This window comes from Sphaeramia orbicularis, chromosome 1, assembly GCF_902148855.1.
Source record: "Sphaeramia orbicularis chromosome 1, fSphaOr1.1, whole genome shotgun sequence".
Taxonomy (NCBI): Eukaryota; Metazoa; Chordata; class Actinopteri; order Kurtiformes; family Apogonidae; genus Sphaeramia; species Sphaeramia orbicularis.
Window position 1 is genome coordinate 24,510,468 of NC_043957.1, and position 22,728 is coordinate 24,533,195.

Consider the following 22,728-nt stretch of genomic DNA (forward strand, 5'->3'; position numbering starts at 1 on the left):
ATCTAGTAATTACTTTCTAATTTCTGTCCACATGTGAACTGTCAAAAGTAATAAACAAAGTATAAGGTAATGTTAAAAATAAGATGTCTGATATAAAAAAGGTATTTATTGACTGAAACAATGAAAATATGCAAATATTCAGATCTGAGAATGGAAAACGGTACATATTTGTCATATTTCCATGATTTGATTATGAAAATCTTTGCAGATTCATTTGATCAAAAAATGAATTGATGAATTGTTGCAGATCAAGGTATAAATGGGCCAACCTTCCATATGTCATAATGTCGAGCTTAGGCTGTGCAAGTTGTAGTTGTTTTTTTTCTTGTTCTTTTTTGGTTATTTTCATATTACTTCATTTCCATCATTATTCCCGTGCATTAGTAAAATGGATTGAGAGGTATTTGGTGACACAGCTGATGTTGATGGTTTTTCTTTGTTTGGTTTGTGTTATTTTATGCCTGCATGGTTCAGGTACATTTATGTGGCTCTGTTTTGGATCTGGACTCATAAAGACATACAGTTCTGACCTTTACTTTAACTCCATCACATGTTTACTCCCACAGAGCCTGTTTCAAGAAGCTTCCACGCATCCTTAGCTTCAACACCATGCGATACACCTTCAATATGGTCACCATGATGAAGGAGAAAGTTAACACCCACTTCTCGTTTCCCCTGCGGCTCGACATGACGCCTTACACGGAGGACTTCCTCATGGGCAAAGGAGAGCGCAAAGAAGGTCTGTCCAGATGACACACACACACACACACACACACACACACACACACACACACACACACACACACACACAAAAGCAGCACAAAAACAGTCCAACTTCAGGTTTTACAGAATAATAGCAGTCTTGAAGTCTCATCTGTATTTGTGTTTTTTGCTGCAGGTTTTCGGGAAGAAGGTGAGACCAAGGTCACAGAGAGTTATGAGTACGACCTGATTGGTGTCACAGTTCACACGGGCACAGCGGATGGTGGTCATTACTACAGCTTCATCCGAGACATCGTTAACCCACACGCCTACAAGAACAACAAGTGGTGAGAGACAAAGATTGTCATAGTATATGAAGTGTAGACACTAACATGGACATTTTTCAAAACAGAAACATTTCACACACAAATGCTGTTTTTGGTCACCCAAAGAAACGCTATGCCTAATTTGTTTCCCTTGGTTTTTGTATAACAACCACAAATCTTAAACAAAAGCAGATACATATATGTACCACTTTCTCTATATTTAGAGAAGAAATAGATGTCATATCATGTCATCATAACATATCACCTTATAACCATATAAATATGATTACATACAGCAATATTTTTGCACACTTGTTTTCCTACATTTCTTTTAATTATCATATTTTTAATATTGTCAAGTACATATTGTACAAATTACTTTTCCAGTTGTGTTTAGTAGAGTTTTTTAATATGTAATATGTATTTGGTGTGTATATATTTATTTATTTATATATTTAAAGCCATGTATATGTATATTTGTAGTTTTAATAATTTCTTGCCGGCTACTTTTATTATATTTCCAGAGAACACCTGTAATATACAATGAATTCCCCCTGGGATTAATAAAGTATTTTGATTCTGATATAAGTATAAGTGGAAACTATTTAGTGTGTGTTTTTCAATATATTGTTAACATAGACTGCACCACCACCTGGCATGTCTGACTGAATGTTTTCATTGTGAAAATGAAAGAATAATACGAGAACAATAAGGAGTCTTTTGGTATCTTTGTGGTGTTTAGTATGTCTCATGACTTGAGCCCCAAACATTTAAGTGTTATCACAAGTTCACAAGTTACATTTGAAAGTTATGTAAAAGTCAGAGATCAAACATCTAAAACATGTCAAATGTTGCAGGTACCTGTTCAATGACGCGGAGGTGAAGCCCTTTGACTCTGCTCAGTTGGCCTCTGAATGCTTTGGTGGAGAAATGACGGTAAAACGCTGCTCTTAGAAAGAAACTTTTCTCTCAAAATTATCTCCAGCTTCACATTTCACTAATGTGTGTTTATCTTTCAGACTAAAACCTATGACTCTGTCACTGACAAGTTCATGGACTTCTCCTTTGAAAAAGTAAGCATGACTCCCAGACACTTTCACTGTTATTTTTGATCCAAATTGTTACTAACAAGAAATACTTTCACTTTTAGACACACAGTGCCTACATGCTCTTCTACAAAAGGGTTGAGCTGGAGGAGGAGAATGGGAAGGACTTCAGTTTTGACGTGTCTCCTGATCTGCTCGAGGTACTATGAGCTCCTAATGTTCAGTTAGCAAAGTGTTCATACATTTATGTGTCAGTGTTATTCTAACACTTTGTTCCTTTCAGTGGATCTGGCATGACAACATGCAGTTTCTTCAGGACAAAAATATATTTGAACACACCTACTTTGGGTGAGTTTTATTCTGTTGCCGTAAAATTTAGCAGTAAATGAAACTTAAGCAGTCTCTGTAAGAACGGATGATGATAAATTCAGTTATTGACACAAAGTGTGACCTGTTTAATATTGTTTTTTCTGTTCCTTGTAGTTTCATGTGGCAGCTCTGCAGCAGCATCCCCAGCACTCTACCAGATCCTAAAGCAGTCTCCCTCATGACTGCAAAGGTGAGAAATAAAACAGCACAAAAGGAAGAAGAAATCACATCGTTACTTTAGTTTAACACATTATTTGCTTGGAATCCTTCATTTTCTTGGATGTGATGATTAACACAGGAGGGCTTACTATTGGAAATTAACCGTAGTTGATCTTCAGAAGAACCCAAACTCTACTTAAATTTTTTTTTCCGCTTTCTATTTGATTGAATTGGTTTAATTTTCTTTTCTTTGCAGCTCAGCACATCATTTGTCCTTGAAACTTTCATCCACTCCAAGGAGAAGGTGACTCATAGCTCAGCCACGATCAAATATTTTACATCCACATAAGTCAAATCATACACTAAAAAAATCTCAGTGACTTTGATGTGAAATTAAAACCATATGTTTGTGATTTGTGATGTTTCTCTATTCTCAGCCAACCATGCTACAGTGGATCGAACTCCTCACCAAACAATTCAACAATAGCCAGGCAGCCTGCGAGGTATGACCACGTAATATTTTACTACAGTGCTGCTGTCTTGGTTAAATAGTGTATGATGTAAAATTCAGATTTTTGTGATTAATAAAAGACTTCCCTGTTACAGTGGTTTTTGGATCGGATGGCTGATGATAACTGGTGGCCAATGCAGATCCTCATTAAGTGTCCCAATCAAATCGTAAGACAGGTGAGTGGTTAATATTGATTATTTTTAATTAATTAATTATTCTATTCTTCTATTATTATCTTGCTCAGGTATCAGTGGTCCTCAAAGTCATAACCCCGTGGCATCCTAGATTCACTGTCATTAAACGCATTAACATCAACTTTTCTATTTTGAACTCTTTGATGAAAAAAGAAGCAGCAGAACCTGCCAGATGATATTTGAGTTCTCTTCAGTATCACAGCAATCAGCATTATTGGTTGGATATCTATGGCTATAGCAGGGGTATCAAACTCATTTTAGTTCAGGGGCCACATACAGACCAATTTTATCTCAAGTGGGTCAGACTAGTAAAATATTAACATAACTAGAAAAGCACTCCAAGAGCGCCGACCTCCGCCAAGGCAGATCAGTTCACCCCCCACCCCCAATCACCACCAAAATTTAATCATTTGTTCCTTGTTCCAGTATCAACATTTCCTGAAAATTTAATCAAAATCCATCCATAACTTGAGTTATCTTGCTAACCAACAGATAAACAGACGAACCCCAATGAAAACAACCTCCTTGGTAGAGGTAATAACGTATACATAATGTCAACTCCAAAATTTTTTCAATGTTTTAGAGTGAAAAATGTACGTCAACAAATCGTCCTTTAAAATAATGTGAATAACATGAACAATTTTGATAACCTGAAAATTCTTAAGAAAAATAAGTATAATTTTAACAATATTGTGCCTCAGCTGATCATTTTTACATGTGCATTACAAATCACAGTAGATCTACAAATGCACAGAACATTCAGTAACAGGAAGAATATTATTAAAAGTCAAGATTCTTTTTTTTTTTTCATTATTAAGTTTGACACCGCTGTACGTTTGACACCCCTGCTATAAAGCAAACAGGTGCTGCTACTTCTGCTCACTTTTAATGAGGATCACATAACTACAAATTAACAATTAAAAGAATCAGTCTGGAAGTCATGCATCACACGTGTTTCTTATAGTTGGGGCTCACAATATGATAAGTCGATTACTATAAGTTAAGCATCTCAGGAAAAACATTAATTAATTGATGTCACTAATTCTCAATTTATCAATGTATGACAAGCCTGTAGGTCTGGGCAATCTGGCCAAAAGATTTTATGTTTATATTTATATTTAATGCTACAACAACAATCCACTTTCAGAATCATAATTTCTGGCATTTTTTATTCATTCATTGGTTTCTGGGGAAGTTACGCACCGTAATGGCTCCTTAATGTTGTTGTTATTTGACTAAAAACTAATTTTTTGGACTAAGATTATTGAATATTTTGGCAGTATCTTAAAGAAATTTTAAAAAATTTGTCACAAAGTTGCTCATTGCTGAAGTAAGAACTAGTCCAGCTACATCTATGACAATTGTAATGGCTGTGATTAAATACTCACACAATTGGCCTTCCATATTGTAGTTTTAATTTGTATCACCAGAGCTTCATAATAAACAAAAAACACCTCTTATAATATGACTTGAGATACCTAATGTTTTTTGCACTGAAATTTGATGTCTACACCTGCCAGTACATAGTATTGAGATTGACTGATTTACTGTAAATTCTTCACTATTTGAAGTTGTCATAAATGTTTTTTGCTTGTTGTACACATCACACAAACACCTGAAGGTTTAACCCCTTATAGGCACTCATAGAAATACTCAGAAATTCAAAATTTCAACCTCACTGTGTTATTGGAGGACATAACAAGATTTTTTATTGTCATGTATAAAATCAAGGTCAATGAAGTTACCATATTTGGCTCCTTGCCTGTAAGTGGCAAAACAAAAGTATATGTGTAAAAAATGCAAGAAAAGCACATGTAAGGTGCTAGGAACATTAGAACATCACTTTTAGAACATTCCAACAACATAAGTGCTGATCCAGACACTTGTCAACATCCACATTATCACTTTGCACATTATTCCTTACATTAGTACCACTACCTAACAAAGCAGGTACACTCACTGTTCATGCAGAGGTGGACCTTGTAGACCACATTAGGCACTGTAACTGTTGCTGTTACTGTCTTGGAGATTACCAAAAATAGTCACTTGCCCGATAAAGGGTGAAGTGCTTTGTCACTGTTATTGAGGACAGATCACTTTATAACACAGAATGTTCGAGAAGTAAACGTTTGGACAACACAGCAGCCACACTTTATATGCAGAGATAAGAAGTTTGACTAATTAAAGGAAAAGCCAGAGAAACGCTGGTATTTGGATCATTTTCATGTCCGTCACTCAGCTGAATGCGTTCTGCGTCTGTCTTCCAGATGTTCCAGAGGTTGTGTATTCATGTCATCCAGAGGCTGCGACCAGTTCACGCCCACCTGTACCTGCAGCCCGGCATGGAAGACGGGTGAGTTCAACCTGATCAGCAGAATTTATTTTAGCTTTTAACTCCACGTCTGCTTTACATTCAGAGTTGAAACTTTAATGTATTAACTGAGAATAACAATAAATAATGATCAACTATTTTCACAATTTTTCAATTATTTCCATCATTTTTCAGGCGACTTTAGTTTAATTGTTTTCCTGTCATATGATGGTTTACTTTAGTTTTTCTGTTTCATTTATTTCATTCATAAGATATAAAAAGACATTTACAAAGAAAATCTACTTTTACATGTCAGCAAATTGACCACATTATGAAAGAAAAGGAGCAGAAAGAACAATCTTATATTTTCTGCCCCTCTTTAACAAAGTACTTGTGTGTCTACAGTAGTAATTTCAAACCAAACTGTGACATCAATCTCTTGATACAATATGTGCTGCAATTTATCTTTTACAAAGAAAAATATCAAACAATTTATTCTTTAATTTTTCATTTTCTGTAACAATCTAATAGCCAAGCACTTCAGAAAGAAAAAAAAACTGAACAGAAAGCTTAAAATAAGCATACAACACGCAAATAATAAACAAAAGTAACATTTTAGGTCATTTTAAACATGGACTTAACAAGTTTTCACATGTCAACACTTAACTGGATGAAAAAAATTAATTTCTAAATATACATTTAACTACCACTTCAAGTATGTATGCATTGTATTGGTGTAGTTTCTATTTGTATGACTTTGAACTAAGTTATAGAAGGGCATTATATTAAACATACAGAAATTAGCCTTTAGGTGAAGTCCTACATGACGTTTCCTCCACTGTTAGGATCAGGATTTTTTTCCTTTGTCTTCTGTGTTAGTATATTAGCATTTAAAGGATGTAAATGGAAGCTTCTGGAAGCGTTTTCATGTTCAATTACCAGAAGAACAGCATGTTGTGATCAGAGACCTGCAGGTTGATTGATAATTGCCATAAAAGGTGTTCAGCGCAGATGGTCAGTGCTGTGTCTGTGAAATCTGATGGCAACAGAGATACAGATCGGAGCCATGTGTCACTCAGTTTCTCGATCACACAGGATTCTGAGAAATATTTCTGGCTCCACATCATTAAACACAGAACAGAATGAAGGAAAAATCCACAAGAGGTGCCAATTTAACTAGAGCCACCACAGTTCATTTATCTTTAAGATGAAGTTGGAGGGCCATTGGCAGATCTCATCAAAAAAGCCAAATGTTTGATTTCAGGTTCTGAAATGGGAGGATGTTCTTCAACTTATGTTTTAGCTTATTAAATCCTTAAATTTTTACCATAACTGTCGGCTTCATACATTTTTCAAAACCTAATCACAAATTTATTTGCAATAAAAATTTGACACATTAAATAAAAGAAACAAAAAAAAACTGCCATAAAACACAAAGACAATAGCAAGAACTACAATGTTACGAAGCATAAATAAAATCACAGAAAAGATTTAAAATTGAGTTTTTAATAAATGTTAATATATTATAAAAATATTTGCTCCTGGTGCTTAAACCACATTCTGTCTGTGTGCTCAGCTCTGACGACATGGACGGGCCAGTGGAAGACATCGGCAGCCGGTCATGTGTCACTCGTTTTGTTAAGACCCTCCTTTCCATCATGGAACACGGCGTCAAGCCCCACAGCAAACACCTCACCGAATACTTCGCCTTCCTCTATGAGTTCGCCAAGATGGGAGAGGAGGAGGTCAGTGTGAACTTAAATGTGATCTTTTGTGCATCTTTATGCGTACGCTCCATCTTTAAACCAAGCTTTGACATGTACTAAGCCAGGGATTGATAACCTTTACAATCGAAAGAGCCATTTTTGATTTGAAAAAGAAGGAAGAAATCTGACTAGAGCTGTGAAAAAAATATTTAAACCCATCTGCATTTTACCGTGAGGCAGCTGCTCTGCTGTAGCCTATTTGTGATTAATTATTTAACAACATTTTTAGTACAATAATGCAATGTTTGGTGCATTTCTGAAACTTCACAACCACAATAAAGAAATAAATTCAAGATTTGTACAATTTTTAATGGTGTGCACGATTTCCAAAACAAAATAACTGTGTAATGGAGAAAAAGCTAGAGTTTCATATATATATATATATATGTGTGTGTGTGTGTGTGTGTGTGTGTGTGTGTGTATATATATATATATATATATGTATATATGTATATATATATACACACACACACACACTCACATACATACATACATATAGGCTGACATCTAAACAAACTATGAACAAATGCAAATGCAAATTGACTATCTTGTGTTGAATTTAAGAAGAAAATTATGTAGTATGATATACATTTTGGTTTATATGCTGTCAAAACATTTTTTATTCCATGTATAGCCTCCACATTTTTGCAGATGGACAATTTTCAAAAAGATTTAGGCCCATAACAATGTTAAAAAGTAATGATTCATTCACTTCATTCCAAAATGTTCTTTGTTTTTTGACAAGGGGAGCGATAGAGAAATGCTGAAGAGCCACATTTGGCTCAGTAGCTGTGAGTTGGAGACCCCTGTACTATATGTAATATAACAGACCATGTAAATGAGAGAAGGTGATTAACAAACATGAATAAACCCAATAGTGAGTGTTGTGTGATCATTTTCACACACCTTCATAGAGTGAATTTGCTTTTCTTTGCTACCTGAGCCTCTTTCCATGTAACACTGGAAACACTGATTTACAGAACCTTAAATTAAAGCTGCAGGCACAGTTTTAACACTTAAACCGAACTGAAGTTTATACATGTTAAGTTTCTTTTGGTCTTCTCCAGGTTAGTGAGTTTAAGTATATTTCATTTTTTCTGTTTGTTTTCACAGAGCCAGTTCTTATTGTCGCTACAAGCCATCTCCATCATGGTACACTTCTACATGGGAACCAAAGGCCCTGAGAATGTAAGTTTACTTCATTAATCTGTATATTTATTTACTACAGTGTTTCAGTTGATTTCTATGTCTTGGTGCATCTCTCTTCAGGTTTTCCTCACTTGCTTTCCTGAGGTAAAATGTGACCTTTGAGTGTGTAACCTTCTTAAATGTTACATACATGAGGTGAATGTAACATTTTAACATCCTCTCAGCCTCAGGTGGAGGTGCTGTCAGAGGAGGAGGGGGAGGAAGAGGATGAGGAGGAGGACATCTTGTCTCTGGCGGAGGAAAAGTACCGTCCTGCAGCTCTGGAGAAGATGATCGCCCTCATCGCTCTGCTGGTGGAACAGTCTCGATCTGAGAGGTTTGGATATGACGCGTCTTTCCCTTGATTTCACCTCCTCCTACATCAGCGCTGTCAAACTCATTTTAGTTCAGGTTCCACATGCAGCCCAATTTGATCTCAAGTATGTCAGACCAGTAAAGTAATAACATAAATAAAATTATAAATAATAACTCCGATTTTTTTTTTTGTTGTCAAAAAAAGTAAAATTACATGAAGAAAATGTTTGTTTTACAACTATCCTTTCACAAAAAATCCCAGTAACCTGAACAACCTGCAACTTCTTAATAAAATGCCTTTATTTTAACAATATTATGCCTCAATTTCTCATTTACACATGTGCATTACAACTTACAGATCACAGTGGATCTACAAATACATAAAACATTTAGTAACAGAATATTGGTAAAATTGCACTTATTTTTCATAAGAAATTTCAGGTTGTTCATATATATTCAGGTTAGTTTGTAGATGTAAACATTTTTATGCAATTTTCCTTTTTGTTTTTTTCCAATAAACCAAACTAAACAGCTTGACCTGTATGTGGTGGCTGAACAGAAATGAGTTTGAGTGTTAATATCTTCAGTGTAATTTTCGCACTTTGCAAATTCAACCCACGGGGCGGATTGAATCATTTGGTGGGCTGGTTTTGGCGCACAGGCCTTTTTAAAACATCCCTGTCCTACAAGTTTTTATAAAAGTCACTCTGATGTCCTCTCCTCTTGTTCCAGACATCTGACTCTGTCTCAGAGCGACATGGCTGCTCTGACCGGAGGAAAAGGTTTCCCCTTCCTGTTTCAGCACATCAGAGATGGCATCAATATCAGGCAGACATGCAACCTCATCTTCAGCCTCTGTCGCTATAACAACCGCCTGGCCGAGCACGTAGGTTTATTACTCAAACATGAGCACCGGATTGTCACACTTGAAGTTCATCAAACCCAAATTAATCCAGCATTAACATCATTTTCACAGAAACAACAGCGGATTAAGCATTTGTTTAACTAAGAATTATCACACTCACATACACCTATACCTTCATTTATATGGACCTTAACATTTCATCATTACTAAAAATCAAAATAGTCCAACTCTCCTGACTGGTGTTTTTTCTCTGCAGATTGTATCAATGCTCTTCACCTCCATTGCTAAGCTAACACCTGAGGTAAGCTGCTCTTTGATCAAATCACGATTATTACCCTGCGCCCAGAAGGGGAGGTAAGGGGTACTGTTTTTGGTTAGGTTTGTTTGCTTGTTTAACACTCCAGTAGTGAAACTCGTGTTTGATACCATACCAAACTGGGTTTATAGATTGCCAGTGACCCAGAATAGATGTGGTTACACTTCAGTACAGTTCAAAGTTTTTATACATTTTTTAGATCTTTTTTCTTCTCCCATTTACTCATAATGGGCAAAATTTCAAGTGTCTACCAAAACATCAATTTTGTTTCAATTTACTTCAAACTTGGCACATATATAGAGGCAATTCATATGCTGACATGAGCACATACATAGACATGATGACATCAGCTGGATCGATGCCAAAATAAGTTGCAATATGTGCGAGGGTCGGGGTTTGTTTTGGCAGGCACCACTTGTTAGTTTAATTTTTTTAGCCCTGCAAATGCAGCAAACCCACTACAGATAAGACAAAGGGCTTAAAGCCAGAGACTAAGAGTCCTGGTGTCATACGCAGGTTTTGAAGAAGTCTGATTTATTTATTTATTTTTTTTTACCATTTATGTGTCATTCTGTGTTTCTGTCTTATTCACAATAAAATGTTTTGAAGCCTAGAAGTATAGAGGGGGTGGTAAAGCAGTGGCTAATGGGAATCCTTTAAATCTAAACTAAATATCAATGCATTAATACAAGCTTCTGATCCTTGTCCAACAGGCAGCCAATCCATTCTTCAAGCTACTGACGATGCTGATGGAGTTTGCAGGTGGACCTCCGGGGATGCCCTCCTTTGCGTCCTACATCCTGCAGAGGATCTGGGAGGTAAATAACACCTGAAACCTAGACTAAAGTACTGCAATGTACCTGAAAGAGTTAGTCATTTGAGTTCATCACAAAATCTGAAAACCACCTTTTAATAAAACTGACAGATAGTGTCTTAGTATGATATATTTAAATATTCCTGGCAGAATCTAGAGCAGGTATTGTCAAACCTTTGATTAATAACTGAGGAGTAAGATGAACTCTGTATGTAATGTTATAAATGGGTTTGTATTAAAAGATACTTGTGGCTCTTTTGCATTAATTTAATCCAGATTAAACCTGGGTTGAAGATGGTTGTTTAATGTGTCGCTGTTTCTGCTCTTGTCAGGTGATCGAGTACAACCCCTCCCAGTGTCTGGATTGGCTGGCTGTTCAGACTCCGAGGAACAAACTGGCCCACAGCTGGGTACTGCAGAACATGGAGAACTGGGTGGAACGCTTCCTGTTAGCACACAACTACCCCCGAGTCCGCACATGTAAGATCCTTGACACGTCTCATGCCACTACAGGGATTTAGTGTTTCCTTTTTTTTTGTTTTTTTGTTGTTTTTTTTTATCTCCCCAGTCAATAAGCCATGAACTATTGTGAAGGCACTGTGTCTGTTGTTGTCTTCGTTGCTGTCTTAGTCATTGTCTTTGTTTGCAATTTCTTCAAACATTGTCTCTGACAAAACCACTGGTTGGATTCATTTAAAATTGTATATGTAGTGTCCTTGGGACAACATCTAAAAAGTTTCTTCACAATTTTGAGAATTTTAATTTTTCAATTTTGATGAATTTTTGAGATATTAAAAATTTGCCTTTACCTATAATGGTCCATATTTCGATGGCTTATAATATGGAACTGGTTACAGATATCAATATAGTTACTATTGAGCACTGATAGGAAGTCACATATAGACTTTCATTCAGTTGGTTAAAGTACCACCCACTTCTGTTGGGAGATTCATTTCCTGCATTAGGACCACAGGACTCTAACGCAGCGGCAGAACCTGGCAACCTCACAAATTCAACTTGTTATTGATTCTTTTGTAGAATATGCCAGTGAGATACAGGGACATTGGTCCTATTTTTTTTAACAGTACATGTTTTGTCATTAACAGCCAAAAGAAGACAAACACATCACTAGTTTAAAAATGTAAATCGCAACATGCAGGTGTTGTGGGATCCTGGGCTTCCTGATTGGATGCAGTGCTTTATTCCATAACCTCCTCGGGTTTTATTTCACTGACTGTTTGTGACTAGAACAAGAAGGCCCCTAAAATCTAAGTAGACATTTAAAACTTCAGGAGCCAAAATTGAGGTAAAAAATACAAACAAATTTCTGAATCTCAGAATATGTGCCTTCCTTCTGCATCTCTCCTGTTCTACAATTGTTTTCACTTCAATAAATGAATGATTTATTTTGGTCTAATAAAAAGCACAGTACAATCACCAACAAAAGTAAATGCCCGAAACAAATTATCAACATAAGACGACCAAGACAAAAAAAATTATTTATACTATTGTAGGACAGAAATACAGAATTTTTTTGTGTTATTTACACATCTGAAATGGGTTGGGAAGAAGTAAACGCTTATTTAATCCCACCTCTTTATTGCAATACAACCCACACATTATATCAATCTGTAGTTGTACAACGTGCATGTCTATATCAGTCAGCATAATTATTAAATAATAAATTTAAACCCATATAAATCCAGTATTCAGTTGTTTGTAATTTATAGCTATATACAATTTTCTGTATAATTTTTACTATATATAATTATCTTAATTATGTTTTATATAATGTGCAATTATATTAGCTTATATCCTCCATAGACCCAGAAAAGTCAAAGTTTTGGCTTTTTTACATTGTATAATTGTCGTGATGGAGGAACAATATAACGCAAAGGGTTTTTCTTTTTGTTTATTTGTTTGTTTGTTTAAACTGGAATGTCCTGTGCTGTGGACAGTGTTTGTTTTTCTTTTTTAAGTAAAGCTGTGTCCCCTACAGAGATCATTAATGGATTACTGGGTCTCGAGGATATAAATACAATATAAAATATATACATTTATTCCACATATTCCACATTCTGTATTCTACATATTAGCAAACCTATTTATGCTACACTCCATCTCAACTCATCCCACCTCACTTTAATGATAATATGCTCTGCCGCTGTAAGTTTTCAGTTTTTTTTTTTTTTTTTATCAAATCATCAAGCAGTACTCCTAATAATAAAACCATGTAAAAAAAAAAACTAAAACTAAATTAGGATAAAAAGTCATGTATGAGATAATGTAGTTAATCAGTGACCTGTTGTAATAATGACCAGTCTATTTGTCTGTTTCCATAGCGGCGGCATACCTCCTGGTGTCCCTCATCCCCAGTAACTCTTTCCGTCAAATGTTTCGCTCCACTCGCTCCCTCCACCTGCCGACCCGCGAGCTGCCGCTGTCACCCGACACCACCGTGGTCCTGCACCAAGTCTACAACCTGCTGCTGGGGCTGCTGGGACGCGCCAAGCTGTACGTGGATGCCAGCGTTCACGGCACCACCAAACTGGTTCAGTACTTCAGCTTCATGACGTACTGCCTCATCTCCAAGACGGAGAAGCTCATGTTCTCTGGATACTTCATGGACCTCTGGAACCTGTTCCAGGTATAAACTCAGAAACATAGGGATATGTCAACAAATTAGTCAAATTAATGATTCGTGATTGTGATATTTTTTAATAGCTCATTAGATATTTTTATTTTTCATTAATTTCTTTGCAATAGTTTGATAGTAAGTGGCTTCTCACCTGTTCTTGAAGTATGGCATTTTTACTACACAACACAAACATTACACACATTTCAGCTAGAAAATTAAAAAATAAAGTACATTTAAGTAGTAGGATTAAAAAATACTCTTAACATTTACCTGAATAAATATTTTTGAGGAAGTCATTTGTGTAGGGCTACTGCTAATGATGATATATTTTTTGGATTTAATGATTTTCTGCGTGCTGGTTTTCCTGTAGAAAACATAAAAACAATGATAAATCATCACTTTGGTTTCATGGACAATATTTCTTTTTCCTAATTGAAACCTTTCTGATTAGACATTACAACTCAGTTTTTACATGAATTCAAATATATAAGAAGATAATTAGATGTGTGTTTGTGTTTTCCTAAATTTCCTTTTTTATATCCTCCAATGTCTCTGGCTTTGTTCATTTTTTAAATAGTTCTTTGTTGTTGAAAAACCCATTAGGTCTCCAATTAAAAGTTGGATCAGTCCAGTTTTTGTTTTAATACAACTGTTTTGCTGTCCTGCAGCTTGTATAAGACATAAAAGGCAAGAGATTTGTCAAGGAGAGCATTTATAATCCAAATAATTTTTCCTTAATCGGTTATCAGTTACCAAAACAGTTATTATTTTTTAATTGATTGTTTGTTGTTCCAGGGTTAGAAAAGTGAACAAAAACTCACTAAAACTAGCAATGGAAAACATTACTCAGTTTGCAAGAAAATAAAAACTAAAATGAGAAATGGAACATAAAATGAAATGAAATACATTTACTGCTAAAATCAGTTTATTTTCCCCCAAATATTAGTGTTTCATGGCAGTCAAGAATGAATTGGTTTTGCTCAGTAAAAATAAACTGTATTGAATCATATCTGGTTCAGTTACATTCATTCATCTGGTCTTTTCATAGGTTCTGTTGGAGTTTTTATGAGTGGAAAAACTCAAACTTGGAACAACTAAACAGCTCATCTGAAACTCGTCAGCTTCTCAATATAAAAACCAAGCGGAAACACTAAATTAGAAAACTAATGAAGTTTTGTCTAATAATGTTTTTACTTTCCTGTTTCCGCCTTCAGCCTAAACTGTCGGAGCCGGCCATTGCCACCAACCATAACAAGCAAGCGCTGCTGTCCTTCTGGTACAACGTGTGTGTGGATTGTCCAGAGAACGTCCGCCTCGTGGTACAGAACCCTGTGGTGACCAAGAACATCGCTTTCAATTACATTCTGGCTGACCACGATGACCAGGAGGTGGTGCTGTTCAACCGTGGCATGTTACCTGCCTACTACGGCATTCTGCGCATGTGCTGCGAGCAGTCGCCCACCTTCACCCGGCAGCTCGCATCGCACCAGAACATCCAGTGGGCCTTCAAGAACCTGACACCGCATGCTAGCCAATACCCTGGGGTGAGTGCACACTGTCCTCAGATCAGTCTGAACGGTTATGGTTTAAACTCTATTTTTGGTGTAAATTTTGGTGGTGATGGGGGGGAGGGTGATCTGCCTTGGCAGAGGTCTGCACTCTCAGAATGCTTTCTAGTATTTCTAATGTTTTCCTCTGTATTTGTTATTTCATGTAGATATTTATTATGTTTATTTATTATTAAGCTCAGAATAAAGTTGAGGGATATTATATCAGACACAGAGAAACCTGATTTAAAAAAAAAGTACCCTTTTCAGCAAAGATATCAATAACTGAATGTAAAAATAAGTGTCTCCATCTACTGTCACTTGTCAAATTCCATGGGTTTTACTAGTGAATCACTGTTGTAGAAAATGACGGTGTTTCCACGTTCACTACCGAGCCTCTGAATGTCCAAATGGGTCTTATCTGATGACCATGAAAAGATGACAAACTGCATTTTACACCAATTATTTACATGTATTGATAGGATTAATGGATCAGCAGGTATTAAACTGTTCAGATCAGTAGATGGCTTTGGTTGATGTTAGCTGTTTGGGTCTTTATGGGTTAATATCCTGTTTACATGACATGGAAGAACAGAATATTTGTGTATGTGTAAACATATCCACTGATTTTTTGAAATTGAAGTAAAGGTGTTTTGTGTGCTGCCCCCTGCAGGCGGTGGAGGAGCTGTTCAACCTGATGCAGCTGTTTGTGGCACAGCGAGCCGACATGCGAGAAGAAGAACTGGAGGACGTGAAGCAGTTCAAGAAAACCACCATCAGCTGCTACCTGCGCTGCCTGGATGGACGCTCCTGCTGGACCACGCTCATCAGGTACGACACAACACACACAACTAATTAATGTGGAAAATGCACATCAGATTAAGCCCTCATTGAGGATTTTTAAAATGTGTTGGCTACTGGAAATTATGCCACCAAAGACAAGGAGGTTTTGATGCCTTGATAGGAATTTTCAGGCCAGAACTCTGCTTAGTGCCCTTAAAAATGCATGGTCCAAACATGTGGTGTAATTTCCAGAAAATTATTTGCTCAGGTACCTATTTTATATATGTTGCTCATGAGATGAATAACATAGTTAACAGCTGTATTTTTTACATTCCCGGTGTCGCCTTCATCATTCGTCTTCCTCGTCTTCATTAGCAATTTCTTCAAACATTTTCTCTGATGAAACTACTGGTTAGACTCATTTCAAATTTTATATGTACCTTCCTTCGGACAATGTCTACAAAGTTTGTTCACAGTTTTGAGAACTTGTGATTTTTGAATTTTTGACGAATTTTTGAAATATTACAAATGTGCCTTTACTTATAATGGTTCATATTTTGATGGTCTATAACATGGAAATGGATAGAGATATCAGTATAGTTACTATTGAGTACTGATAGGAAGTCATATATGGACTTTCATTTAATTAGTTGAGTTCTCCTCCAGTGAAAGTACCACCCACTTCCATCAGGACATGGATTTCCTGCATCAGGACCACAGGACTCTAACACAGAGACAGAACCTGACAACCTCACACATTCAACTTGTTATTGATTCTTGATAGAACATGCCAGTGAGATACAGGGACAGTGGTTTGATAAAACTTTGGAATTTTGGAAAAGCCAAGAATAAAGAATATCATCTTTAAATACTGAACACGACGTGGGCTGATGTTTTATGATCTGGGTTCTGTTGTTCCTGTCAGTGCCTTTAGGGTTCTGCTGGAGAACGACGAGGACCGACTGCTGGTGGTTTTCAACAGGGGACTCATCCTCATGACTGAGGTAGTAGCAGCTCTTTATTCTTCATTATTAAACAGTAGAGTCTGGTGTTACACTGAAGAACGCTTTCTGTCTAAATTGTTTGAAAATTTATATTACATGCACTATATGGACAAAAGTATTTGGACACCTAGGAAGTGTTTCTTTTCTAATGGGGATCTGGGATACAAAACAATAATGACAAATGTTATAATATAGTTTTATATTGGGATAAATATCATTGCATTGGTTAATTTCTGAAATATTTTTCATGCTCTGACTGTAAATAATAATTTTCCACCACAAGTAACCATCTGCTTTCTTCACATCTCACTTAGGAAGAAAAATCTCCCATTAAACTTTAAAGAAATATTGATGTTTATATCTCAAATCCGCATGAACAGGACATCTTATGAGCTGTCGCCATGATGTGTCCTAATATTTTGTCCATATAGTGTATAAGCATCAAAAGGTAAATGCATGGTGTCCAGCTGAGTAGACATTTTTGTAACTCCATGAAAAATAGGGTCAAAAAAACAATTTGAATGGCATTTTTTTCATGCCTAAAGAGGAATAAAAACTTGACTATAATTCATGCGTGAAAGGGTTAAGTGTTGTACAAACTCTAGATCTGTGAAGAATGTGTGTGTTCTGTCTGTACTCTGCAGTCCTTCAACACTCTGCACATGATGTACCACGAGGCGACGGCATGTCACGTCACCGGAGACCTGGTGGAGCTGCTGTCCATCTTCCTGTCTGTCCTCAAAGCCACCCGGCCGTACCTGCAGCGCAAAGGTCAGCGTCCTCACTGTGAATAAATCCAGTTTAGACGCAGTAGGAGGTGTTGTGCAGAACTTAACCTACAGATGTTGGTTTGTGTTCTGGTCCAGATGTGAAGCAGGCTCTGATCCAGTGGCAGGAGAGGATCGACTTCGCCCACAAGCTGCTCACCCTCCTCAACTCCTACAGCCCACCTGAGCTCCGCAACGCCTGCCTAGGTAAAGCACACACCATGTTAAATTACCGATTAAATTAAGTCTTAAAATTGTCATAAAACCAACTAGAAAAGCACACGGTTTAGCGTTTACTTTGGTAGACACCAGACAGTATCAATAATCACATAACTGATTTTGTTGCTAGCCAGGCGCAGAGTAGTAATTTATACATTTTCCTGAGAAAAGACAAAGGGGTGAGAGCTAATATGCTATGCTTCTTCTCACCCCTTTTCAAATATGACTTTTTTTCTTTTTCTTTTTTTGTGTGTATTATTATTTTATGCTTCCTCGAATTTTCATTTTTATATTATGTTGTGCAAAGAAGGCAAGTAGTAGCAATCAGGAAGCTTGTATCATTTCCATATTCAAAATCAATAAAAAAAAAAGTCACAATGTCTTGAGGCTGAAACGGGAGGATAGATGAATATATAACATCAAGTATGATTTATAGTCATTTTTCATAAAAAAAAAATAAATAAATAAAAAGCTATTGTCTTGCTTGATCCTTTTAGGGCATTTGTTGTCAATACTGAATTGTGGGATATGTGTGTCCAGAGCTTTCATACTGTATTATTTACCTGACAAGATTTTGCAATTCACACATAATATAATATAATATAATATAATATAATATAATATAATATAATATAATTGCTTCATTCTGTGGTTTAGGATATGGTACTTGATGCCTGATACTTAATGTGTTAATATGGATATTTAGGTACCGCCATGCTTTTATTTCACGTTAACTGTAATAACCTTCATCCAAATGTTTACAGAGGAAACGTCAGATGAGCTAAGCCTCTGCTTTCTGTGGAAAAATCACTGAATTTCTGTTGGTTCTTTTTCCTCAGATGTGCTGAAGGAGCTCGTTCTGCTGAGTCCACATGACTTCTTGCACACTCTGGTTCCCTTCCTGCAGCACAATCACTGCACCTACCACCACAGTAACATCCCCAGTGAGTCCTCTGTCCTCCTTTCCTTACATCTGCATTGTAACGAGCAATACCGAGGGAATATTGAGGACTGGCAGCTGACGTCACTGGTCATGTGATTGTTGTTTACACTGCTATATTGGTAGGCACGCTATCTGGATCCAGAAAGTCAGAACTGTTGCTTTATATCGTGTTTTTCTTTGGACTCGTGTTTGCGTGTTTTATTTGCAGATATGTCTGCTTGTGATAAAGGCACCATAGATGAGTTTTAATGTTTACTAACAACAGTGATGCGCGCGCAACTCGGAGGCATAAACACGAGTACCAGCTCCAGCTGGCTCACATCAGCCGTACACCTCCAGACTCTGCCCCGGAACTCGTGAACGAGCCGATATGTTAGCTCTAAAACGGTCCATTAACTGTCTCTGTCCAAAAGCCGATCCCATCTTCTCTTTCACGGCCGCATAATTTGACTTGACCGCATCAGGAAGGCTGTCCCATAGTAGAAAAGCAGACTGTCACAGACGGATGGGGAGTATTGTCACCAGCTCCCTGCTGAACTCAGCGGTGTCGCCCGCCGTAGCTCCGACTGCCACTTCCAGCTGAGGAAACTCTGGCTGCCACCGCCGGCAAAGGGAGCAGGTAGAGCCACAATCACTCTCTCTCTATAGGGTGATAGGCCAGGGTAAGCCCTCCTGGTAGGTTTAAAGGGGTCTTCATCACCGTACCACATGATGGCAATTCTCTTTTTCCACGCCGCTAAGCACAACAGACACGCAGGCTAACTATACTGAGAAGCTACGCTAACCGCGGTAATAACTATAAACAGCGGTCGGCAGAACAGAACCACCACTGCCACCAATGGAACCGAGCGGGCTTTCTGCCTAACTTCTAAATGGTGAAAGCTAGGTAATAAACAGTACACAGGAGTTTAGCAGGTCCATCGTTTAACACGTTGTATGATCCAAGGAAAGCTTGCCTACCAATATGGCATCGTAAACAGAAAACCATGTGATCATGTGACGTATGTGCAAAACCTCAATAGAAGACATCACTTTACAGTTTTACACTATTTTACCAACTATTCATCGAGAAGATGACTGTGTAGAATGAAAATAATTAGCTGCCACCCTCCAAAGTTGACATTGTTCAGCTGAATTTTTCAAAGCTCTATGTTAATATGTTAAAACAGGGGTGTCAAACATATGGCCCATGGGCCAAAACTGGCCCATCAAAGGGTTCAGTCCAGCCTGTGGGATGAATTTGTCTAAAGTGCAAAAATTACACTGAAGATATAAACAATCAAATTCATTTTAGTTCAGCCACCACATGCAGCTCGAGTGGACCAGACCAGTAAAATGATAGCATATATAGCTATAGATAACAACTCCAAATTTTTCTTCGGTTTAGTGCAAAAAAAGAAGTAAAATTGCCTGAACATTTTTACATTTACAAACTAACTTGAACATATACAAACAACATTTCTTAAGAAAAATGAGTTTGATTTTAACAATATTTTGCCTGTTACTAAATGTTTTGTGAATTTGTAGATCCACTGTGATCTGTAAATAGTAATGTGCATCTATAAATGATAAACTGAGGCAGAATATCGTTAAACATAAACTTTCATAAATTCCAGATTTTTCAGGTTACTCACATTTTTTGTGATAGGATTGTTTGAAAACAAACATTTTCATAATGTAATTTTATTTTATTACATTAAAACAAAGACAAAACAAATCGGAGCTTTCATTATTTATAATTTTATTCATGCTATTATTTTACTGGTCTGACCCACTTGAGATCAAATTGGGCTGAATGTGACCCCTGAACTAAAATGACCTTAACTCAACTGTGTTAAAACATTTATTAAAAAAAAATAAAATTCATCTGTCAAATCTGTGTAAACTTCAGTGTGACTTATTTTGTCCTGTGCATCCACAGTGTCATTCGGTCCTTACCTGCCATGCAGAGAAAACATCAAACTGATGGGAGCCAAGAACAACATCCGACCTCCACGACCGGAGCTCAACATGTGTCTTCTGCCTTCGATGGTGGAGAGCAGCAAGGTACCAACATCAAAACTCTGACATGTCACCCACAGAGTTTCTAGGTTATTTCGTTTTTACCCTCAACGCATCCTAAAGGCTTTGTGCTCGCGTGTCTCAGGGTAAAGATGAGGTGTACGACCGGATGCTGCTGGATTATTTCCTGTCCTACCACCAGTTTATCCACCTGCTGTGTCGCGTCGCCATCAACTGCGAGAAGTTCACAGACACACTTGTCAAGCTGAGTACGTACAATTTGTGTGGGAATTTATTTACATACAGAGCTCAGAACAGTTTTATCTTAAAGGTATAATAACAGTTGGGTTTGTGTCAGATGGAAAAATGTTCATTTCATAAATGCAGCAATGTTTGGAAGTAAACTAATCTGTTCATCAATTTTTCCCCTTTTTCTGTCTAAAATTAGGTTTGAATTTCTTAAATGTGAAGATTTGATGCTTTTCTTTGTCACATCTGACAGTAAACTTAAGATCTTTGTATTTTTGAATAAGCATATTTCATAGGATATGGTTAGGATAATCATCAAAATGTGTCATTTTTGCCTCAAAGGAAGAAAGGTGTCATTAAATTGCCCCCTCCCCTCCCACCTCTCTTAGGTGTGTTGATCGCGTATGAAGGACTTCCTCTTCATCTCGCCCTATTTCCCAAACTGTGGACAGAGCTCTGTCAGTCACAGGTACGTTAAGGTTTTTTCTGGTTAATATTCAGTCATATTAGGATAATTCATGTGGACTTATCTGCAGACACACATCTGTTTTCGAAGTCTAGCTGTGGTACTACTAGTGATCATGATGTTAGTAGTGATGATGGATCGTAACCTGCATATGACTTTCAAAAATGTACTTTCTTACTCAGTTACAAGAGAGACCTAGAGTATAGCATATATATCTATACACATACACATTTATACAGAATACAGGTCAGCAATGACACAAACATGCAAAAATATAGTCAGCTACACCACTGGTCTACAGTTTTTTCCCTTTTTTTTAAAGAAATTATCTGCTTTACAGATTAAATGTGTTGAATCTTGTATACTTCTTCATACTTCATTGTATTCAATTCAATCCTAATTCATCTTATTAAAGATGAATTGAAAACAAATGACTAAAGGGCTGGTTATATGATGTTTTCAATGCATATGATAAAGTGTTATTGCACATATATTGGTTTATGTGCATTTATCCATTAGATTTCTAAATGTTCCAGTATAAAGAACCTGTGAAGTGCATGTATTGTAATATACACACAGTGTTTTGAAGTAGATCTGACATAAACATTCCCTTTGAGTTAAACACATTCTCTAATTAATTCTCAGAATTTCACATTTGACCCAAGACTGTATCTGTGAAACTACAGCCAACCAGTGTTTGGACTTAATTTTCTTTGTTAGTGACTCAAACTTGGTAAAGTTGCACAATTTTTCCAGTTCTGTGAGGGTTTCTAGTCCATCCTCTTTTAAATGCAAAGCACAAACAGCTGAAATAAAGTTAAATATGGTCCAAAAGGGCTGAACTATCAAGAGAAATGCAGTGTCAGTATCAGACCTGTATGTACAAAAGGCTATGGTTTCAAGAACCAAACCAAAACAAGAGGATTTTTGATGATCTAACTGCAGAAATGTCAGAAAATAAACTGTTGTCTGGTGACACTGAGTTTATTGCAGAGAAAGGCACTGTGTTTATCCCCCCGGTATTCCATCCATAGAAGCCCTTCCTAATCACCGAAAGCATGTAATCTGTGCAGCACCGTAGTAAAGTCAGCATATTTTTCATAAAAAAATTTGTAACTTTTTTTTTTTTTTACTTTTTAAAAATTTCATCAACTTGAGCTGTAAACAAAAATACCAAGTACTAAATAACTGTCATATTTTTAACCCTTTAAATGCCATGTTTGTAATGT

General features: G+C 36.8%; 1 protein-coding gene across 3 annotated transcripts in view; it reads left to right on the plus strand.

The window, feature by feature from the left end:
* Nucleotides 1–22,728, plus strand: part of usp34 (ubiquitin specific peptidase 34) — an 87,899-nt gene that overhangs the window by 60,335 nt on the left and 4,836 nt on the right. For all 3 annotated transcript variants that reach the window (XM_030132401.1, XM_030132409.1, XM_030132421.1), the window contains exons 47-74: nt 567–739; nt 899–1,049; nt 1,886–1,964; nt 2,048–2,101; nt 2,179–2,274; nt 2,358–2,422; nt 2,558–2,633; nt 2,859–2,906; nt 3,040–3,105; nt 3,209–3,289; nt 5,575–5,660; nt 7,195–7,363; nt 8,498–8,572; nt 8,758–8,909; nt 9,620–9,773; nt 10,009–10,053; nt 10,782–10,886; nt 11,215–11,362; nt 13,225–13,529; nt 14,735–15,064; nt 15,741–15,898; nt 16,776–16,854; nt 17,499–17,625; nt 17,721–17,828; nt 18,680–18,784; nt 20,705–20,829; nt 20,930–21,053; nt 21,423–21,502. In XM_030132401.1, coding sequence (XP_029988261.1) covers nt 567–739; nt 899–1,049; nt 1,886–1,964; nt 2,048–2,101; nt 2,179–2,274; nt 2,358–2,422; nt 2,558–2,633; nt 2,859–2,906; nt 3,040–3,105; nt 3,209–3,289; nt 5,575–5,660; nt 7,195–7,363; nt 8,498–8,572; nt 8,758–8,909; nt 9,620–9,773; nt 10,009–10,053; nt 10,782–10,886; nt 11,215–11,362; nt 13,225–13,529; nt 14,735–15,064; nt 15,741–15,898; nt 16,776–16,854; nt 17,499–17,625; nt 17,721–17,828; nt 18,680–18,784; nt 20,705–20,829; nt 20,930–21,053; nt 21,423–21,502 — 3,364 coding nt within the window. The remainder of the gene's footprint in view (nt 1–566; nt 740–898; nt 1,050–1,885; nt 1,965–2,047; nt 2,102–2,178; nt 2,275–2,357; nt 2,423–2,557; nt 2,634–2,858; nt 2,907–3,039; nt 3,106–3,208; nt 3,290–5,574; nt 5,661–7,194; nt 7,364–8,497; nt 8,573–8,757; nt 8,910–9,619; nt 9,774–10,008; nt 10,054–10,781; nt 10,887–11,214; nt 11,363–13,224; nt 13,530–14,734; nt 15,065–15,740; nt 15,899–16,775; nt 16,855–17,498; nt 17,626–17,720; nt 17,829–18,679; nt 18,785–20,704; nt 20,830–20,929; nt 21,054–21,422; nt 21,503–22,728) is intronic.